Raw genomic sequence first — 21,358 nt, forward strand, 5'->3', positions numbered from 1 at the left:
TGGTACATATATATTGTGTAGTTACTCAGATTAAAGTCTTAATCCAGATGACCTGAACACAAAGATCTGTGGCTAGGGTTGGAGGCGATCAATTCAGGTAGACTCCAGCTACTTCACAAATTAAAACCAACCCCCAAAATTTCATTAAACACTGTCAGTCCGTCAAGGTTCGTGCTACAATACTCGTGATCCTTCTATAAACCATTTCCTCATTGACAAGAGTGACAGAAAAAGTTATATAGTGCCCTGACACTGGACAGCCTTGAGCCACATCCCAGGCAGAGAGGTGACTGCAGCAATGGAACACATCGCGATGGGGCACAGGGGATGGTGGGCTGGAAGACTCCACATGTGTATGGCCAGCACGTAGTGTGGATGTTGCTCAAGTGGCCAGAATTCACCAGGGCCTAGACAAGCAGTCCCACTGTTACCAGTACACCCATCTTTACAGAGATAGCTTTCAGCAGCACAAATAAACTGCACTTACTTCTCCTTCCCTAGCTTGGTGGGAAAAGTTGCTATTGCCAGCAGTTCAAGCTCACTGTGGAATGAACTTTTTTTAAACTGGCAAATACTGAGCAGCTCAGAAATCCCCCCCAGTGAGGGCCCTGGCACAACTAACAGTTAATAAAATGGAAAGGGAAAAACATACACACATTTCCAAATGCTTAGAAGACAAATAATACCTGTCAATCTCCACACCCAGATTTAGCATGTGGATAAGGCATCTGCATTCACATATTGGAACATTTTATTGTTTTATTTTTCTAAGAATAAGCACTCTCCAGTGGAATTCATGCTCTAGTCTTGTACATGTGTAAAACCTAGAATTAGGTTCTCTTGCAAATACACTTGTTTGATGCTTGCACCCACTGAACTAGAGCAGATGTTCTCCAATCATATTCTCACCTAGTGAGAAGAGAGTTGCAGTATGAGAAGAGCTGCTTCCAGTACTGATGTACCCTGGAAGTGAAGATAAATTACAAAATGCCTCATTTGCTCTTAGTACCCTCTTTTAGCATGTTATTTAATATGGACAGAGAAAACAAATTTTTTTTTGAAGTCTTTTTCACTGTTCGTTCTCCTAAAAGTCTAATGGCTTCCTGTCATGCCCTGGCAGGAAAATTATGATGTTTGAATATCTGTTCTCTCACTACTTTGTAATAACTGGCATTAAACTATATCAAATAATTTGTTGAATAATTAAGTTTTAAATAGCTTCGCAAAACCCCAAAACATCTTAAATTTTAATTACTGACTTCTTTTGCAATATCCCTTTCAAAAAGCACTATGAACAATTTATTCTCATGCTTATTAATGCAACCCCACTACACTGCTTGAATTTCCTATTCCTCTCAATCTGCCTTCTCTCACTCATGTTCCCTGCCTACTTTTTAAGGGAAACAAATGAGTATCGTCCTGGAAAGGATCTCTGCTCAATCTTGCATTCATAGATCATGTAGCCAGAAAGAAAAAAAGGAAGGCAGAGAAATGACAGAACAACAAAAGGTCAGAAAACTGAAATTCTTTCGCAACATCATTCTACATCAAAAGGCAGTGAACTCACAGATCTGACCCACAAATGTTAGTTAGAAGCTAAGCAGCTGGATGAGAACTGCTGGAGGTAAACCAGGATGCCCTGAGCAATTCCATTCATCTTCCACTTGCAAAACAACAAATTATCCCTAGTGCATCCAGACCGGAGCTAAGCACAATTCTCACCTCATGTACAGAAATGAGATCTAGGACCCACGAAAAAATGTCATACTTTAAAAGTGAACACTGCAGTCCTGCTGATGCTTACTACATGTTCCTTCCCCCTCCAGTGTTCTGGCATAACGAAGGCTCTGCAGGGATCCTGGGGAGCACACAGGCTGACCTTTCCATGAACGGGCACCAAAAACCCCACTACTCTTCATGGGAGACAGGTCTCTCCCCCCAGAGCTATCTGAGCATTCTGCCTTGCTGTTCTGTGCATAGCAATTTTCTTCACTCCTAAAGTTTAAGGTCTGAATTAGGTTCTGCAGAGTTTGGCTGTTAGTAATAGGTCTAACAAACTGCGATTTTGTTTCTTTGCAGAAATGAATTTCATAGCAGTTCCCAGTGCACTGATTGTACAATCTTATTTTTCAACTTGAAGCAGGATGTGCAGGAATAAACATGAAGGCAATCTATCAGGCTGAGGGACTGGTAAACTGGACACCAATGACATCCATCACTTGACAGAAGAACCTAAGGCAAAACTGGGATTCATGCGAATAGGGATTGCTCATTTCTGAGAATTAAGTCAAAACATTTTCTTCCTAATTAAATCAACCCTGAGATCTCAGTAAGAATTTCTGACGTATGTTAACTACTAACACTCTTGCAGAGGTCAACTGCACCATTCACTCCCATTTCAGACTTTGCTTCAGCAGTTTGCTTAATGCAAGCTCGCGCCCTCACTAATCTTAGCATCTGTGCTTTGCTATACTAATACCTGCAAGTTATATGTGATATCCTAGGAGTTATTGTGCATAACTGCTCCCTGTCCAGATAATCCCCCTTCAGCACCAATCTTTTTTCATAGAATTGTAGAATAGTTTGGGTTGGAAAGGACCTTAAAGATCATCTAATTCCAACCCCTCTCCCACGGGTAGGGACACCTTCTGCTAGACCAGGTTACTCAGAGCCGCATCCAGCCCAGTCTTGAACACCTCCAGGGACAGGGAGTCCACAACCTCTGTGGGAAACCTGTGCCAGTGCCTCACCACCCTCACAGTGAAGAATTTCTTCCTAATATCTAATCTAAACCTACCCTCCCTCAGCTTAAGGCCATTCCCCCTTGTCCTACCACTACATGCCCTTGTGTAAAGTCCCTCTTCAGCCTTCTTGGAAGCCCCCTTTAGGTACAGAAAGGCTCCTATAAGGTCTTTATTTTTCCATTTTTTTTTGTTTCTTTCTTCTTTTTTTTTTTTTTTAAGCACAAATCCACTTGCACTTTTCTTGCTAGTCTGAAGAATCCTGCCTTGCATACCATCAGTTCAACTAACCTTTTTTCCCTTCCGTTTAAAAAATACACTTTCTCCCAATAACTGTCAACAACTAGGACTTTCATACTACTTGGTGTTTTAGTTTTACAGTCTCAAGCATTTCTAGAAAATGGCCCTGAAATCCAAACTGTAAAGGACTGAAGCATTCCACCTTATGCTTGTGCATAGTACAATGACAGAATATTAAGATATTTAACTTACACTTTTTCAAGGTGTGCTACTGTAAAGGTGCAGTACCAACCATTTGCATTTCACAGCTGGCTGAGGAATTATGGAGGATTCTCCTTAGCCCCCTTCTGATTTGTCTAGATACTGGAAAAATTACAAACTAGGCTCTGAAATTATTGAAATGATGCTATATAAGCAGGATCTAAATAGGTCTAGGAACTCTCATTCTAATCTGTGTTTTTCTACTCAATTTTGGTTTGCTCTGAGCAAATCCCTTATGAACTGCATGTCAAGGCATTTCTATAATGATCGAGTGAACAAGTATTATTTATGGCAAGATTTATATAACTACATACATGTGGGAAGCTCAGTACAGTGTATTTTTAGCATCAGATACTGAAGGCTTCAAAATAATGACAAAACCTGGATATTTAAAGAAACCAGGTCATAGCTCAGAATTCAGCTTTCACTAAATGCTGTTGCAAAGTGTTTCCTCTGTACGCAGTTAAAAGCTATGTGGATACCACAGAAGCCTTACCATCTTCCCCTAACGTTTCAGGATCATTTGTATTATAGTGGCATTGGGAGGTAAATATTTTGTGCACTGTGCAAAACACACAATAATAGGTGGTGCCTCCCTCAGAGAAGTTTCAAACCAAACAGGACTGATGAAGGGATGGGGTTTGAAATGAAGAAACAAGGGGATGGAGAGATTAGTACCTACCCAGGCACCATGACAAAGTATTGAAACAGGATCAAGCCTTCCAAGTCCAAGCACAGTGGAGTTCTTCAACAGGTTTAACAACTTTAAATGTCTCTCTGTACCTTCCTGGCTTTAATGTACCAATGCTTTAATGGAGATAATGACAGTGCTGTTCCTAGATTAATACTATGTGCCCTATAGCCACTAAAAACACACATCAACGCTTCAGTCTTGAGAAGCTGCAGTATACATGGTGTATACAGCAAAAAAAACCGACACAACCAGAGCACAAACCAGAAAATGTTTTGAAAAACTCAGTTGTTTTTTTCAAGTCAAAAAAGAAAAGAAGAGGAAGCCTACTTACGTTTAGGTTTCAAAGAAAATAAAAAACTTCCCTGTAAGTCTGAACAAACATTTAGTGCATGCAGATGTACCTTTACAAAAGGAAAAATGAATTTTTCTATAAAGGCTAACCAAGTACGTAAAGTTACTAAAAGAAATTTTCTTGGACAAGGTAATATAAAAACAAGACTGCATGAGAGCACAGAAGGAAAATGGATCAAAACCAGCTGCATATCATGAGACACATTACATTCAACATGAAATGCATTTGTTTTATTCTTCAGATCCAGGCAGGCTTTGACTTTCACTGCAACTAAACAAACACTAGTGAGCCAATGCAATTCACTAACTTTTACGGTTAAAAGTGCACCTAAAATTTGGTATATTTTCGTTTAGCAGATAAAATTGTTTAAGAATTCCTTCCTAATTCTAATCTTGTGATAAATCAGATATATTGATAGGGAAGATAAGACAAGTAGTGCCTGCTTCAGAGAAGTTTGCACATGTCTAGATGTGATTCTCGTGCTTATTACGCTTTGAATGAAGCTCTGTCTCAATATGAGCTGGTTTTCTTTGTGCCAATGTTCAGGCTCCAACAAAATATAAAACAGCCAACGCAGACAGAAACTTGTGTTGTTACAAGATGTTGCTACTTTTTGTGGGTAAACCTGTAAACCTGATTGTGAATCAATTTGGACTTAAAAAATTAGAGGGGATTCTCAACTGTTTAAATATCCAGGCTCTTGACCCACCTGCCAGCTGAAAGACAGAGACAGGAAGCAGAATGAAGCCTGCATAATCCAAGGAAAAATGGTCAGCAATCTGCTACACTACTTAGACACAAACAAGTCTGTGGGGTGGAATCCAGGTGGAATCCACCCAAAGGTACTGAGGGAGCTGGTGGAAGAGCTCACCAAACCCCTTTCAATCATTTATCAGCAGTCTTGGCTAAGCAGGTTCCAGTTGAATGGAGCAAATGTAAAACCCATCTACAGGAAGGACCAGAAGGAGGATCTGGGGAACTTGAGGTCTGTCAGCCTGATCTCAGTGCCAGGGAAAATCATAGAGCATATAATTTTGGACAGGTGCATTCTTTGATGGATAAGAAACTGTCTGGATAGGCAGGCCCAGAGAGTGGTGGTGAACGGAGTTAAATCCAGCGGGCAACTGGCCACAAGTGGTGTTACCCTGTTTAATTCTTCATCAATGATCTGGACAATGGGATCGACTCTACCCTTAGTAAATTCACAGACAAAATCAAGTTGGGTGTGAATGTTGATCTGCTGGAGGGTAGAAAGGCTCTGCAGAGGGATCTGGATTGGCTGGATTGATGCAATGAGGCCAATGATAGGAGGTTTAACAAGACCAAGTACTTGCCTGCACACCACAACCCCAGGCAGCACTACAGGCTTGGGGCAGAATGGCTGGAAAGTTGCCTGAAGGAAAAAGGACCTGGAGGTGCTGGTCAACAGCAGCTGAGCATAAGCCAGCAGTGTGCCCAGGTGGCCACGAAGGCCAATGGCACCCTGGCCAGCAGGACTAGATAATCTTGGCTAAATTGCTTATGTTGATAAGCCTGGATACTGAACTAACACAGAAAGTACCATTTCCTTGCAGGAAGAACAAAAAAAAGGTGGGTTTGTTGTGCACAACCAGTCTGTCTGTCTTGCTCTCTCTTTTTTGTGTTCTGTGATAGGGAGTCAGCTTCATAGGCACAAATGTACCACCTGTTGAAGCATTTTCACCTATTCCCTTTTTTTCCCCCTCACCTCAGCAACACCTTAGGTTGCTACTACTGCTGCATCTGGTGCATGAAGACAATCCCAGGCAGATAAACCTTCACAAACCAAGCATGTAAGGTCCTCCACCTATACGTGCCTCCAGAGACCAACATATGCCTGTGTTTGGCACAGGTTCCACTACTGTTTCAGCTACTCAGTTACATAATTTTAAAAGCTTGTCTAACTACTTAAGTGATGGTTACGCATCTTCAGCCTGTTTCACAAAGAATTTCTCCTAATTCATAACAGTGTCTTTGAAAATAACCACCTCTAAAGGAATAAGGCAAGAGGGAAGAGGCAAAGCATGGCATGATCTTGGCTTGGGACAGGCATGCACTTGCAAAGAGCTGCATCCATGGAGAAGTTCCTGCCAAGGATGCAATTACCCTTTGGAATGGTAACCCTGCCCAAACACCTGCATGGATGTAGTTATAAAGAATACAAAGGTGCTTTCTTCTGGTACTGTTCATCCCTTCTCCCACGCAGGAAGTTGTGTAAGAGCATCCAAATCAGAGCTGTCATTCACTGGAACGAAAAGCAACACACCTAATGAAGGCAAGCCCACAGAATCTCCTAAAGGGGACACTCCTGTAAATCCAGCCCCCCACCAGTGTGAGCAGTTTGTGTTTTATTTTTGCATATCACTAGTTTATAGCTATAGTAAGTCCGTAATGTTAAGTTCAAAACAAATGGATGGGCCAAACTGCCTGCAACAGGGCTTGTACTTTCATCACAGGTGTGAAGTAAAATGCTTTTCAGTGAAACATAAAGCAAAGCTCCTTTACTCTCACTTTATATTAAGTGTCCAAAAGAACAAGTCACCTTTCTTCTTGGTATTTTTGGGCCAGCAATATACAGAATAAGAGTGGGAGAGGAAGGGGAGGAAAAGACGAGCTATTTTCTTCTCTTCTCCAGATTCTGAACTCTTGAAAATGCTGACTCTTTCCACCACCTCTTTTAGGCTCATTATAAATGATAATTTCAGTGAAAATAAAATGGATATTTTCTGATCTCTTCTAACATTATTTTCTTTCAAAATACCGAAAACCAAAAGCAATACAATCAGCTCTAGCATCTAGGACATTTACTTTCCCACTGTGTGGGACCTTGAGGGGAAGAATCACACTTACAGAACTGCCTGTATTTCATTAACAGCTCTTAAGACAGGAAGGCATACAAACATTGTGGGGCAGTGTTGGAAGACACAATGCTCAGACTGACTACAAAACCTGGCAAGTGTAGAGCTCTGCACTCCCCTAAGCACTTTTGCTATCTAGGTTTAGCAGTTTAACTAAGTGGCAGCCAACCAGCTGATCAGAAAACTTTGTCTAAATTAATGATACCTGCAATAAAATGTCTGCTTAGATTTTACCCCCAAAACTCATACTGAACTCTGGGTTGCAAAGGCAACAAAAAATCAACCAAAAAGCCCTAATCTGTGCTCTAGTGCACCTGCATGACAACTATGACAGAACTATGGAATGCTAAAGAATTTATGGCAGAATTCATTTCCTTGCAGCAAAATAGGAGTGTGCATTTGAACTTTCTTGGTGGGAACATCCCTTCCAAACTGCATTTGCCTTCCTGCCAAAACTAGTAGGTTTTTAAAAAATATTGTCTTAAAAAGGAATTAAAAACGTGTCCCCAAGAGCAACAATGGAATCAGCAAATTCCACAGTATAAGAAACCAGCTGGTGTGATACACTTCTCTCCTTTTAGAAAACCAACACTAATTGCCCAATACTGAAGTAACTGCAGTTTATCTCCTAGCAAATGCTTGTGAGGATTCCCAAATCAGCAATTAGTGTCTGTCCCATTGTGCTTCTCTGCCTAATATCTTATGCAAATTATACAATTTATAGCTCTAGATTTAATGTGCGGTTGCCGAATGCCGCAAGGCAAGAGGAGCCTGCTGATTCAGGAATGCATCGCTCCACGGCCTCACCCCCATGAAACAAGTGACAAACTCATTCCACAGATTTCTCCACCAAGGAAGAAATACTTGCTCCTGCTGTGCCACATCCACATGAACAGGTGCAGCCAGCCCACTGCTTCTCTCTCAGTATCCCAAAAAAAGCAGAATGAAGCCGACTTTGGCCCAGAAGTCAAACAGCCAGAGTGATAGGGCTGTGTCCAGCTGAAACATACTGCTTTTTTGTAAGGGAGCACAGCCAAATATATTCAGGTCTGGCTGCACTGACCTATGGAAACTTTTTCCCTTTTTCCCAGTGGAAGCCCAAGACTACTCAGACTGCTTAGCTCTTAAGCCAGCACAGACAAGCCTGTGGTCATTCTCTGTGCTAGCCCTGCACAGGAAAGGTGTCCATTAACATTTCAGCATGACTTGGTTAAGGCTGTGGCTCAAGCTGTCAGTAGGTGATGTTTTTCATTCAGAAAGACAATCAACATCAGAAAATACCAGTCTGGAAAGGCTACCAGGTTACCTACCCCAGTCCCATTGCGTTATGGCAAGATGAAATGCTCTTAACACCAACACTGGCAGATGTTCATTTATCCAGCCTGTTCCCAAAACTTTCAGTACAGGAGGTTCATAACTAGTCCCATTGGTTTGTTCCAGCACTACAGCAGCCTTATGAGTAAAAATCTTAACCATACTTACCCCTTCTCCCAGTGTTCAAACAGTACACACACAGGTTACCAAGTGCTAACCCTCAAAATGTTCCTCTGGTGAAGCAAGGAGGTCAGGCTGGCATTTTAGAGGCCAAGAGAGTAAGCAGGACTGTTGCCAAAGCCCTAAATCTGAACAATTAAGAAGATATTAGGATATTAGGAAGAAATTCTTCACTGTGAGGGTGGTGAGGCACTGGAACAGGTTGCACAAAGAAGTGGTGGATGCTCCATCCTTGGAAGTGTTCAGGATCAGGTGGAACAGGACTTTGAGTAACCTGGAAATTGTCCCTGCCCATGGAAGTGGGGTTGGAACTAGATGACCTTAAGGTCCTTTCCAACCCAAACCAGTTTATTATTCTATGATTAGATATCCTAAAATCTCAGAGACTATGCCTTGCCCACAATGCTGCATGTATATTAATTGTATTACATGTGAACTAGGACTTAGCACAGGATGGGGCTCATATTCTGTGTCCCTACAACTTACCTGGATGAGGGTCTTGTCAACACACCAGTGACTAAGTAAGCTGGTGTGATAGAGTAAGCTCTGTGTTAAGTGAAGAAATTGCTTCGGTGAAGCTCAACTTTCCCACACAACCAAGAACTCAGTGGATCTTCAAACATTAACAAAATGCAAACGAGAAAAGATAAAGCTCTTCCTGAATGTTAACATCTTCCATCGATTTCACAGTATGTTTAGCGTCCCTTGGTCAAAAGAAGGACCTAATTCAGAATATTCATGTACCCGTCAGCAGACGGGTGGTGGGTACATGTCTGCAAGACTGACACGTTGTGTCTCTGCAGGAAAGATTTTCACTGCCGGCTGCTCACTGACACTCAGAGGCAGAGCACACGCCCACATAGCATCCTCAAGCTGATTAAGAAGGGCCTGGGACACGAACACTCCCTCACATAGGAAACCCGATGCTACATCTAAAGTTAACACTCTCAGTAACAGCTGAGTGCTTCCTTCCCTCCTGGCCCCGGCAGACACTACAGAAGCTGGCAGCTGAGCTGCAGCACGGAAAAAGCTGCAGCTATTCTGATCATGGAGCAGGCTTGTTAGGGTGGGCAGGAGGGTGAGACTGTGAAACATTATCTGTTAAATCACTTTCATATTTACATGGGAGACAAATTTTGCAACCCGTCAGTCTCACTCATAATTTTGCCAGGCAGCAAGGGAGGAAATGAAACAAAATATTTAAAAAGTTGAAAAGTCCCAGTGTGTCAAGTAACACCCTGTCCCAGACAATGCACCAGTGTGATCTGGAGGGTGACCTCCTTGATCCTCTAGTGGAATAAAAGCTAATAGAAAAAATTCTTCAAGGGTGTTCAGTACAGTTAACTCCTCATCATGTTACAAGTGCCTGCCCTGCAGTGCCTCAGTTCTGTCCCCTTGTGCACACTCCCTTGCTTTGCTCTACAGGGTCTTCTGTGGGCTTCAATGTAACAGAAGAGAGAGCTGTCAAAGAAAAAAAGTCATAATCATGTCATCCAGCCTTATTTCTGAAAGAATAACAGTTTTAACACGTCTAGCTCTATTTGAGTTCCCATTTAACATGCTGAGCGCTCATAATAATTTATATTAAATACCAAGACTTTATTCACAAGACAGTAAAAATATCAAAATGTTACTACTCACATCAGGTTTAAAAGTTATGGAGTATAGAAAATGCTTAAATCCTCACTGCACTTTCAGGCATTCTTGCTTTTCTGAAGATGGTAAATGAACACAGGAATCCAAATGATCTCCCAGTTCAGCTGATACCGTGTTATCTCAATCTGTCCAACTTGGTAGTGGTTTTCAAATTGGAAGAAAGGGAATACATATTATCCTCCAACATATCCCAAGTTACGCAGCTCAGAGTTCATCAGTGGAGTTTCTTTTTAACATCCATCAGTCAGTGCTATATACCCCAACCATAAGGGTCTGTAAACCTTTGAAACCCAGTCATGAATGTCTCCTACATCTTTCAGTCCAGCTATGATCTTAGTTGATATTTTATGTCAACTGCACCAGCTGTGCAGTGGAACTCTACTCTGACATGGCATGAAAGAGAAAAAGGGGAACATTTCTCCATTTATTTATATTTTGTTCCAGGTTTTGTTCCACCTCTGCTAACCTGAGATTGATCTCACTCTTGCCTTGTGTGGCAGTCTCTCGGCACTGATAATGTCCCTTTTCTCCAGGATTCCTTTCACTTCTAATGCATATTTTTAAATTCAGGAAAGCAGAACTGAAAACAGTCTTCGAGAAAAGAAAGCACTTTATTTCCATAACTGTACACTCAGTATCTTCCATGCTATTTTTGGCCACCATAATGTTTTTGTTTGATTCTGTTGGAAAGTTCTCTTTTGACTACTGAGGCTGAGGGGGCAGAAGTTTCCAGTGAACTACCCACTGTGATACTGAGGTCTTTCCTGAGCAGTGAGTCAATGTAGAAGTTAACAATGCATGAGCTGCCCATGTTATTTCATTATAGGCCCAAGAGATCACAATACAGTGGATCTGTCACCATCCTGACTCTACACTGTCTTTTGGTAAACCCATGTGATATTGTTGTCTCATACTGCCTGAAAAAAACTAAATAATTTGGCCTTTTCTAAAAGGTTTGCCATCCCACGTTCATCTGCCTTTTCCATAAGAAATGTCCTGGAATGCCACCAGTACAGGATGCTTGACTTGCCACATTGAAAACAGTTTATTTATCTCCATGTCTTTGGTCTCTGTCTCGTACTTTCTGATGCTTCAGCATATCTAAGATCTGTCCTCTGAGGAGTGATTTTTCGGGGGGGGGGGGGAGGGGGGGAGGAGTTATTTCAATGTACTGACTTGTGTCCAGCTACCCAACCTCTAGCTGACAGCTTCCAAGAACTCTAATAGGCCCAAAGGCCTGAAGGCAACTAGAGCAACATGGACATAAATTGCCATTTGGGGGATACGCAATTTCTACTATTCAGACTATTTTAACCCAAATTAATAAGCCGTGGTTCACCCTCTGTGTACAGAACTAAACAAGTGCATATTCCCCTACAAAGGCCAGAAGTTCTGAAACATGCCGGCCCACCAAACAGGGTATGAACAGATGTAACATATGCCTGTAACACTATCACTTTTTCTTCTCAGGGTAGCATCTTTTTGTTTTCATAGAGCTAAGCTGTATCCTGCTGAATCAGTTTTGTTTCCTTAATACAAATGCAGTGACATGAACCATGATTACTGATGCTCCAGAAGTGCCTCCATGGCTGTCTCCATACAGCCATACCAGCCTATGAATGTATCTGGATCTCTTTATTTCCACCCCATATGCAGCATTTACACATCAGAAAAACAAAAAATCAGCAAGCACTACTGTAAGAAAGGTACTCCAAACAGGAAGAACAGCAAGATGTTATTGTGTAGTGTATCAAATGACAACAAGTAAATAACCTTGTCTAGCAAGACTATCAAACAACTGACCATATAGGTTTGGTTCCACTGAATCATAAACTATATAGGAAACTGAGATCCTTTCAAGTCCCTCTCGTCAACCTTTATACTTAAAGTCTCTTCCACTCTAACTTCTGAAAGCCATTTGGAAAATTCATGAAACAGAACCAACTACTGACATCAAGAACATAAATGCACACAAGCTTTCATGATTTTCTTTACTGATACACTCAGATGGAACAGTTGCACAAGGCCAGCAGATAAGTGAAATGTGAGCCAGTAGCAACTTTAAACTGGATGTAAGTGGTCCTGGTAAAGAAAAACATTCTATTCTTGGATCTCTCAAGTATTGTTATCAGCGGACTCCATGCAACCCTCAAAAATCCTTAAGGTCCTGCTGGACTCTTCATGAGGAGAGATTAGAATCTAACCAGGGGTACAACGTGTTGGCTAGATACTTATCTGAGAAAATGCAAGGGATGCTACTTTTCTTGTTCACACCAGACCACTGTAACCCATCCTAAAATAAACTCCTTCTTCAGCAGCAGAAGTGACATGAACACATTACGCCAGAATTGGAATAATGTTCAACCAGCCAAGTCCTGGTTTCCAACTCAGATGAAAGGTCCCATTTTCCAAGATTTATTTCTTGACCTCTGATCTTATGACAATATATGTAGAAACATCGGGAAAAGCCACTTACTGCAAAAAGCATTCCCAGTTAAGTTTTACATCGATATTATGAGCAATTTATCCTTCAATGCTCCTTCATTACTTTTTCTAGTACCCAGATACTTGGGAAAATTGGATGCCAGCCAAAGAAATTTCTGCTCAAGAGGATCAGAATAACTTGAAACACAACTGTGCTGGAATTTAAAACATCCAGTTTATTCAGTGAAGACTTCATCATGACAAGAAGAATCTCTGCTCCTCCTTTCTTAATCCTCAAGAGTTAATCCATGTTCTGTTCATAAAACCCAAACAGGAGATGTCTTAGGAATGCCCCATGAAAATGGAGTGCAGTTACAGCTTATATCTTTACGCCATCAAAGCAGGTTCTGTCATTCTTCAGATCCACCCAAGCCCCTAACAAAAAATTCATAGAAGTTCTTGCTTAAATTGATTTAAAATTTTCCACCTTGCCAGCTTTATCAAGTACACATACGCTTTGAAATTATGCATGTAGATGTAAAATAAAAGTTTCCAACACTGTATACAATAAATGAATAAAAGGTCCAGCCTTGTTTCTTTTTTAGATTCAGATAAGCTAAAGAGACTGAAAGTGGGGTGCAGATTTCCCATATCTGGTCACAAAAGTACATTAAAGTTTAAACCTACGTCCACCCAAAAATATCTGAACTTTACAGGCAGGCTTATTTTGAAAGCTCAGTGGCCATCAAGACTACTAGGGATCCAAGATGACAGTTGTTTGTTGGTTCAAGGAGTTCTGACTGGCACACTGTGACAAATCAATGAAAATGTTTTCTATATTTTTCTCTGGGCTGTGTGCCTGTTGGACTGCAGAGTCACTTGAGCAGTACCAAGCTGATGGATCTTAGGAGGCCAGAGGCAGCAGGTCAGCAGATTGACACTCCTGGGTGGGAGAACAGGGACTGTGCCCCTCACATCCACAGAGGCCCCCAGCTCTCTGGTCCCTCCTACCTATGCTGGGACAGAGGTGACAGCCCAAAATAATAAAATCCTGAAGGAGGGAGGAGAGGCAGGAAGGGACAGGAAAGCTTGATCACATTTTCTGTTTATGAAATGGCTTTCAACATTCTTACCTTAGAAAATCCTTTTGTAAACTCCTTTAACAAGAGAAGAAATGGTACAAGACAGATTACAGATTCCTTTTGGGGCTTCCCACTTTCTTTTCCTGCCACCTCTCTCAGGACAGGATTAGTCCTTTGGAAGCAGCCGTCTACTTCAAATTTCAAAGCCAGGGCTTGTTTATCATAACACTGACATGCTCGTGTCCCTTTGTTACCCCCGTTGTGGATGAATGAATGAGCTTTTATGAGAAAGACGTCAGGTAACAACTCCCTGGGTCAAATGTCCCAGGATATTTCCAGTTTGATAGAGCAGGACCGAGATCTACCAAGTGGTGACAGCTGGGTACAGAGCACTGCCACGTGCAACACTGCTGTGAGCTGATGCACAGTCACAGAACATATTAATTCCACTCCAATTCCTTCCTTCCACGCATGTATACTAGTTTTCAGACAGAAATTAAAATCCAGTGAGTGAACATGCACCATACACTTGTAGTGAGAGAACAAGACATGTGTCTGCATGCATTCTTGGTGGAAAGAGGGTGTACAATCAACAAGGGAGACTTTTCCATTCAAAAACTGGCATGGTTATTTGCAGTAGCTAACATCAGCCCTCTAACTTAAGACACTTTACTGGTATGTACATAAAGAAGTGAATCTCAAGTAAGTGATTAAGAGGCTTTAAATTGAAAAAGATTTTTCTTTTCACTTTAATAGGAGCTTCCAATACAGATAGAGGTGCCTGAAGCTGACCTGTGTAACTATTCTTCTCTCCCCCCTCTAAGCAAAACTGCTCTGAAAAGAGAGAGCAGAGGCCACAGTTTCAAAAGTTGAATGCCTACAGCTATGTATATACAGCTATTTTCATGCACTTTTAACTGGGTGGCCTGGTTTTGAGAAGTTCTGAGTATGCACTGCTCCAGCAATGTACATGCTCCATAACTTCCAAAAAATAAAACCTGACTACCTGCTTTGATGTTGAATTGTTAATGCATAATTTCTAATTTTTACTCAACAACAGATCAACAATTTCTGTTAAAACAATACCTACACAGCTTGCTTGGCACCAGACACTTTCTGTATCAGAGTATGTGCATGTATATCTGGACAAGAGGTTCTTGCCCAAAACAATGTGGCTTCTAAAGGGAAGAGACAGGTAGATGAGTGTCAAGGAAAGAAAGAGACACACTGTGCCCAAGGTCATGCAGCAAGTCAGAACCAGCACCAAACAGAAAACCCTGAGCCCCAAATCAAGTGCCTTACCCATTACATCATGCTGAGCCTCCCCCCTAGGAATAAAAATACATGCAGCTGTTCAAGGCGTATTTCTAAGACAGAGAGAATCTGATAAAAACAAATCCAGGGAATAGAGAAGGATGCCATGATCTGTTCTATAATATTCCCCAAAATCAGAAAGGAGCACACACAGCAGCTTCTCATTAAATAGTAAACAATCAAACATAAATGATTTTGATTACATGCCAAGATGAAAATATCACAGCTAAAGGGGTTTATACTGTTTAGAGTGTCCTAAGGAAATAGCTCCTGTACTTCAAAGAAGACTGTTAGGAGAGAGAAATTCGGGAGCTGCAGCTTGGCTCATGCAGGAGCTTCTAGGAGAACTCCACGAAGACTAGTGTCTGTATAAATTTTAGATTTAAATTTAAGAATCTAAGAACAATATGATTTTTAAATCACGGGGGGGAAAAGCCAGGAGCAAGTGGTAAAGAAATGAACTCCAGTGTCTGCATACCTTAAGTTCAAGCAGTATCTGAGAAACCAGTAAGTCACTTGAGACAGCAAAGGAATCTGAGCAGCAGATGGGAACACTAACTAGGTAGAGTACCGAGTGAGTAGCATGTGGCTTTTCATCTTTAAGCAAAAATGTAATACAAAAAGGTTAGTTAGTGCCTAGTCACAGTGATTATCTATTACCATCTTAAGCATAATTTTGTGTCAGATTTTGAAAATTAAAGCCGTAGAATCACAGTTTTTCAACACAGCATCACATGATTTAGTTATTGTTCATTAGGTTAGAACTTTAAAAAGGCTGACACAGTTCCAACCGTACAATAATACCCTGTTAAAAATGAAATTTCCATTAAATAATGCTCCTGATCTTTCACCAAACATCACAGAATCTGATCTAGAGCACTTTTATTTAAGAAGGAAGTCTTCACAGATAAGTAAACAAAGCAATACAGCTGCTGAGAGAAGTCAACTCTACACCAAAAGAATCTCTTCAGTGATTTATTTCAGTATCGACCTGCCAGCTATGTAGGACACTAGCTGGGAATGCAACCTTTATTTTTTCAAATCTCTTTTTAAAAAGACTCAGAAGTACAGGTTTCAGAAGGACTAGTTCTTTTAGAGTTTGCACTCAAAATAACAGAGAACAGGAAAAGGAGGAAGTCACAGCGCTGGTCAGACTATTGATTCCAAAACAGAATCTATAAAATTAATGTTCAAATATCTCTTAAAGATTTCCGCCCCTCATTCCCCTCCTCCCCAACAAGAAGAGAGTCTCACTTCCTTCCAAGAGAGGTATCACTATCTATACTGAATAAAGCAATCTCTGCAAATCATCTCAGCACTGCTAATTGCATGCCAGCACACCAGGCTCAAGGTGAACCCTGGAGCAGGTTGCTCAAAAAGGTTATGCAGTGTCCATCTTTGGAAATATATAAAAACCCAACTGGACACAGACCTGAAGAACCTGCTCTAGAAGTTCCTCCTTTGAGCAGGGAGTTGGACTATATATTCTCAAGAGGATTTTTCCAGCCTCAGTGATTCTGCAAGTCTGCGAGCCTTTTATTTCCACAAGGACTGAGTGGTTACTGTGTCAGACTAGGACATGGAAAGCCAAGGTTCAACCCTGTGCTTTCTCTCAGACTCTGCTCTAGTTACCAGTATAACTTCGCCCTAGTTACTAGTTCTCTTCCACCTCAGTTCCTTTAGCAGCCACAGACTGTGGCAGCAGAGAAAAGGAGCATGCAACAAAGTGTCCTTGCAACCCATTCTCAGGAAGCTGGATCAAAGTACTTATCACTCTGACACTTGACTCAATAAAGAGCAAGCTACTGGACTTTCAGAAAGCCTAACAATGTCCACATGCCCAGTTTTAGCCACTTCAAATAGGGATTCCCTTTTTCAGGAAGCACGGAGAATTCTCTGTCAAAAGGACAGTAACTTGGACATCTGAATGATAATTAAATTTAAAATCAAGCTATTTACAGAACATGTTTATAGAATGCAGTCACCTCAGCAACATCTGCCATTTTCAAAGGTGCAGGCTGCACAGAGGGAGGAGGGTTCAGCACTGAGCAAACTGGAGTCAGCAGAACATGTAGTCACCCTCTCTTTAACCCAAGGGGTGCAAATCTTTACTTATACAGTTCTTGTAAGGTCTACAGAGTTGAAATAAAGTATAAACTGAGGATCATAAATAAAGACTATACTTCATTTATAGTTACTTTAAAACAAAATTAAAATAGAGGCAATAATCACTGAAATCCAAAACTGGTCTGTAAATAAACACTGAATTTTCTTTTGAAAGACTCAGAAGAGCAGAAGGTTTCTCCTTACATATATACGCAAACCTCCTGAGTTTACAGCACCCCTTTGGAAGACACAATACCTTGCACTGAACTTAACCTATCACATCAGTTTTGTATCCTGCAATAAACTGTGCTCTCTAGTTACAGCTAAAGACTAGGATATAGTTTTTTTGGTAGTTACTTCCATATTGAAATTCCGGAACTGAAAAGATGTGGCTCCTAAGAGCTCCTGCTATTCACAGATGTATTACTTCTTGTTTGAGTTTTTTAAGTGCTCATGGCCTTGGGATATGACATGACAGCTGCAACAGAGAAAACATAACTTAGCAGGTAAAAACAAGGAAAGGGGAAAAACCCACAACTGCCTAGAGCAGTGTAACTTTTCTCTCACTGTAGATCACCATGTGCAGGAACACAGAAGCTGATCTACTTAGGCCAGAAAGAGAAGTTAGACAATCATTCAGCTCTCTTGAGATTTCCTCTGCTAAATACAAAGTTGGTTCAAGGTCTTTGTCATGATATTTCTGATTTTGAGACAGAAATAAGAGGAGACCGGGAAGGAAAGTGCTGGGGGGAGGGGGACACAGGGTCAGGGGAAATATGGTCACCAAACACACTGCAGCAACCAGTGACAATAGGTAAAGCTTTTCCTTACCTCATTCTTCAACTTTATTAACAACTTCTCTTTAAATTTTTAGTTTTAACTGAATATGAATTTCCTTTTTCTTTTTCCTCCTTAAGCATTTATTTCTTTTTCTCATCAGTTCAGAGAAGGCTGAAATATGCGGAAGACAAAGTACTTGGAAAAACTGGAAGGTCTCCCAGACATATTGTTCTCATAGAGATAACAATAGTACTGATAGCAATTTTAGGAAAAAAAAAAAAAAAGAACAAAAGCAAATCCTACTGAATCTCTCTTCTGCTAGGACAAAATCTCAACCACTTCCTCAGAGCACAGGTTTCCCTCAGCACCTCTCTCCCACTTACAAACAGCAATAACTGCTCCAAAACAAAATCCTTCTAAACTAACTGAGCATTTTCTCTTGAAGAAATTCCAAAAGCCAAGAGAGAGTGCTGTGAATTATTAGTCTTGTTTTTACATAAAGACACTGTCCGTGTCTTTATGGGCCAGGCAGGTTATATGCAAACAATATGTCTATAAATCCACAACTATAAAAATATACACTGAGAAGCTTCTTATCTGCCCATCAAGAGAGTGATAACACAATCTCAATGTTATTTCCAATAATACCCCATTAGAACAACTCATTAGAGCAACTCAATTTCCCCCGAATATAGTCATCTAACATATGAAACAGTTACTTCAGAGCTATTCTAGACTTAAATTCAAAAGCCAAGAAATGTTTCAAGAACATGACAGTAGCCGAAGTAGAAAAGGAATGAAAGACTAACTTAACCCAACAGTTAAAACGGTTAAAATGATAAGATAATAGAATTTTCAGGTTGAAAAGGCATGACTTCTAAACATGGGAATACAACTCAAATGATGCCAATTAAAGGCAATAGTTTATGTCAGGTAACAAGCCAGCACCAAAAGTATATTTATGTTCCTCCTAGCAAATAGCTTGTGCAATAGGCTTCCAGTGCTTCTCAAAGACCTTAGCTCTATTTACAATCCAATTTCTGTTGGTCCTTTCCAAAACCAATTTTTCTTTTTCTCCCTCAAATTCAGGCCTCAAGATTCTTATTACAAGCTGTGGAGTTTGTACAGTCATTTCAATTTACCAGCACACACACAAAGACAATGTTTTCCAGAAGATTTCTGGGAGTGCTCACTGTGGTAAATATGCTCCCCATTAAATCCACATCGTATTTTTAACCAGATGCAAACCTCCTTTGTGTATATGGAAAAAGAAGAGCACAGGATTCCAGAGGGCAATCCTGTGACACAGGAATGCTTCAGTGTTTGTGCTCCCATGGAGAGACAGAACACAAGGGGCCCAAAACCACTACTTCAAACTTCACATGCAGCCTCCAGAAGCAAGCTGCTTCCTTCTCTAGTCACAATAAAAGCCTTTAGGGAGAGCAGGTATTGTCCTACCTTGCATATATGCCTCTATTTGCCGAATTAGTTCGTAAGACTTGGACCGGTCCAGAAGTGTACGAATAGCCGGGAGAGGGTCCAGGATAATGGTTTCTGGATGAGCATCAATATACTCCTGCAAAACAATATATATTCAAAAAAAAAAAAAAAAAGGCATTAGGTTTGCTGAAAAGTGTGGAAAAATAATGAGATGGGGAAGAGAATAGAAAATGTTAAAAACCTCGAAGTCCAGCTTCTCCTCAAGGGGAGCCAAACGGACATAGGCAACACAGGAAGTCACCAGACAGTCAGGACACTGACATTTGAAACAAACACAAATGTGACAGCTGACTGGTTTAGGGTGACAAATTTCTCCTGTAGACTCACTATCAGCACAAAAACCTGTGCTGCAACCACATCAACTCAAAAGGGAGCCAGTGGCAAAGTGCCACAGTAAGAGCTGTGAGCAGCACTGAAGAAAGCAATTAGGAGAAGAAGGATGACACATTGCTATCTTGGGGTCAGCCTTGCATTGAATTATTGCACGTGAACATCACAACCATGTGAACTAGGCTCAGAACTACATCTGGATTCTTTTATGTTGTTATTATTGCTGTCCTCTAGCTGCGCTGAAGACAGTGTTAAGAGTTGGATGATAAGGGCTGAAATTTTATTTGGCAGAGCCAAAGAGATTGCAGCTTCACTGTGTCTTCATTGCTTGCTACTTCTCTAAGTTCATACTCTCCTTTCCTGACTAAAAGAACAAAGCAAAGTTAATGACCTTATGGAACTTCATCTTGAGAACTCAATTCCCCATTCACTGAGGTCATGACTGCACTACTGCATCTTGGCCATGAACACAGACACAGCTGCCAGGTATCGGCCTTGTAATCACAACAAAACTTCCTTCTGTTTCTCAGAAGAGAAACTGAGTTCATTGCCCCAGTCTGGTCCCATAAAGTCAATAGGAAACACACACATCTAACTTACCCTATTAAAAATCAGACAAATATTTCCCAAGTTACCATCTGTCTTTGTTTTACCCAACTTCCCAAATCCATCCTTATGTTTTCACTCATTTCTTTAAATCCATTCATGCAAAAGGCATGGTAAGTGCTCCTGCAATAATGGACTTTCATAAAGATCTACTTCATTTAAATTGACTATTTCAAGAAGGAAACATACTCCAAAACATACTTAGGAGTATGAGGAGGTGGCCTCGGGAGATGCACTTTGCATACCGAGCTGGAGGGAAAAGAATAGCATAATCTATTCCCAGAAAGTGATTTTGCTCCAGACACTGACTGGGGATGTAGATTTCCTCCCCACCCCAGCACTGGCAAACTGTTGCTTTCTGCTGACTACATAGTCTGAACTGATGGCTGCTAAAAGAGGATTATTCTTTTGAGGCTAAGAGGATCCAGCATTGGGATGATTAGTTTAATGAACCCACTGCATCACCCACAGCACACAAGCAGCTTTCTTTCACAGGGCATGAGGCAATCTTCAGTGGTGATACTTTTGTCTGACATATTTAATAATCCCTACGGAACGCAAAGAATTAATTCCCCAAAGATATATCCGAACTTGATGCCACTTAGTAGAAGTCAGGGACAGTATTTTGCACAGTCAGTCATCAAGACTGTCAGACCCAGCTGTTGTCTCACCCTTGCAGCGCAGCCTGCATAAAAAGCCTCATTGACTCACTGGAACAGAAGCTAGGTTCATTTCAAGTCATTAAAACCCAGAATATACAGTTTTCATGAGTGTCCTGCCCCTAGAACTTCCAGAGTCAGCTTTAAATACAGATGAGATTTTTATTTTTTTTTAAGAGCGAGAGTGTCTCATTACCTAATGCATCTTAAACACCTACGCGTGGCTACACACACATACCCTTT

General features: G+C 41.0%; 1 protein-coding gene across 3 annotated transcripts in view; it reads right to left on the reverse strand.

Annotated features, from left to right (window-relative positions):
- Positions 1-21,358, reverse strand: part of ITPK1 (inositol-tetrakisphosphate 1-kinase) — a 157,821-nt gene that overhangs the window by 42,946 nt on the left and 93,517 nt on the right. For all 3 annotated transcript variants that reach the window (XM_032689955.1, XM_032689956.1, XM_032689957.1), the window contains one exon: positions 19,479-19,596. In XM_032689955.1, coding sequence (XP_032545846.1) covers positions 19,479-19,596 — 118 coding nt within the window. The remainder of the gene's footprint in view (positions 1-19,478; positions 19,597-21,358) is intronic.

This window comes from Chiroxiphia lanceolata, chromosome 6 (genome assembly GCF_009829145.1).
Source record: "Chiroxiphia lanceolata isolate bChiLan1 chromosome 6, bChiLan1.pri, whole genome shotgun sequence".
Lineage (NCBI taxonomy): Eukaryota > Metazoa > Chordata > Aves > Passeriformes > Pipridae > Chiroxiphia > Chiroxiphia lanceolata.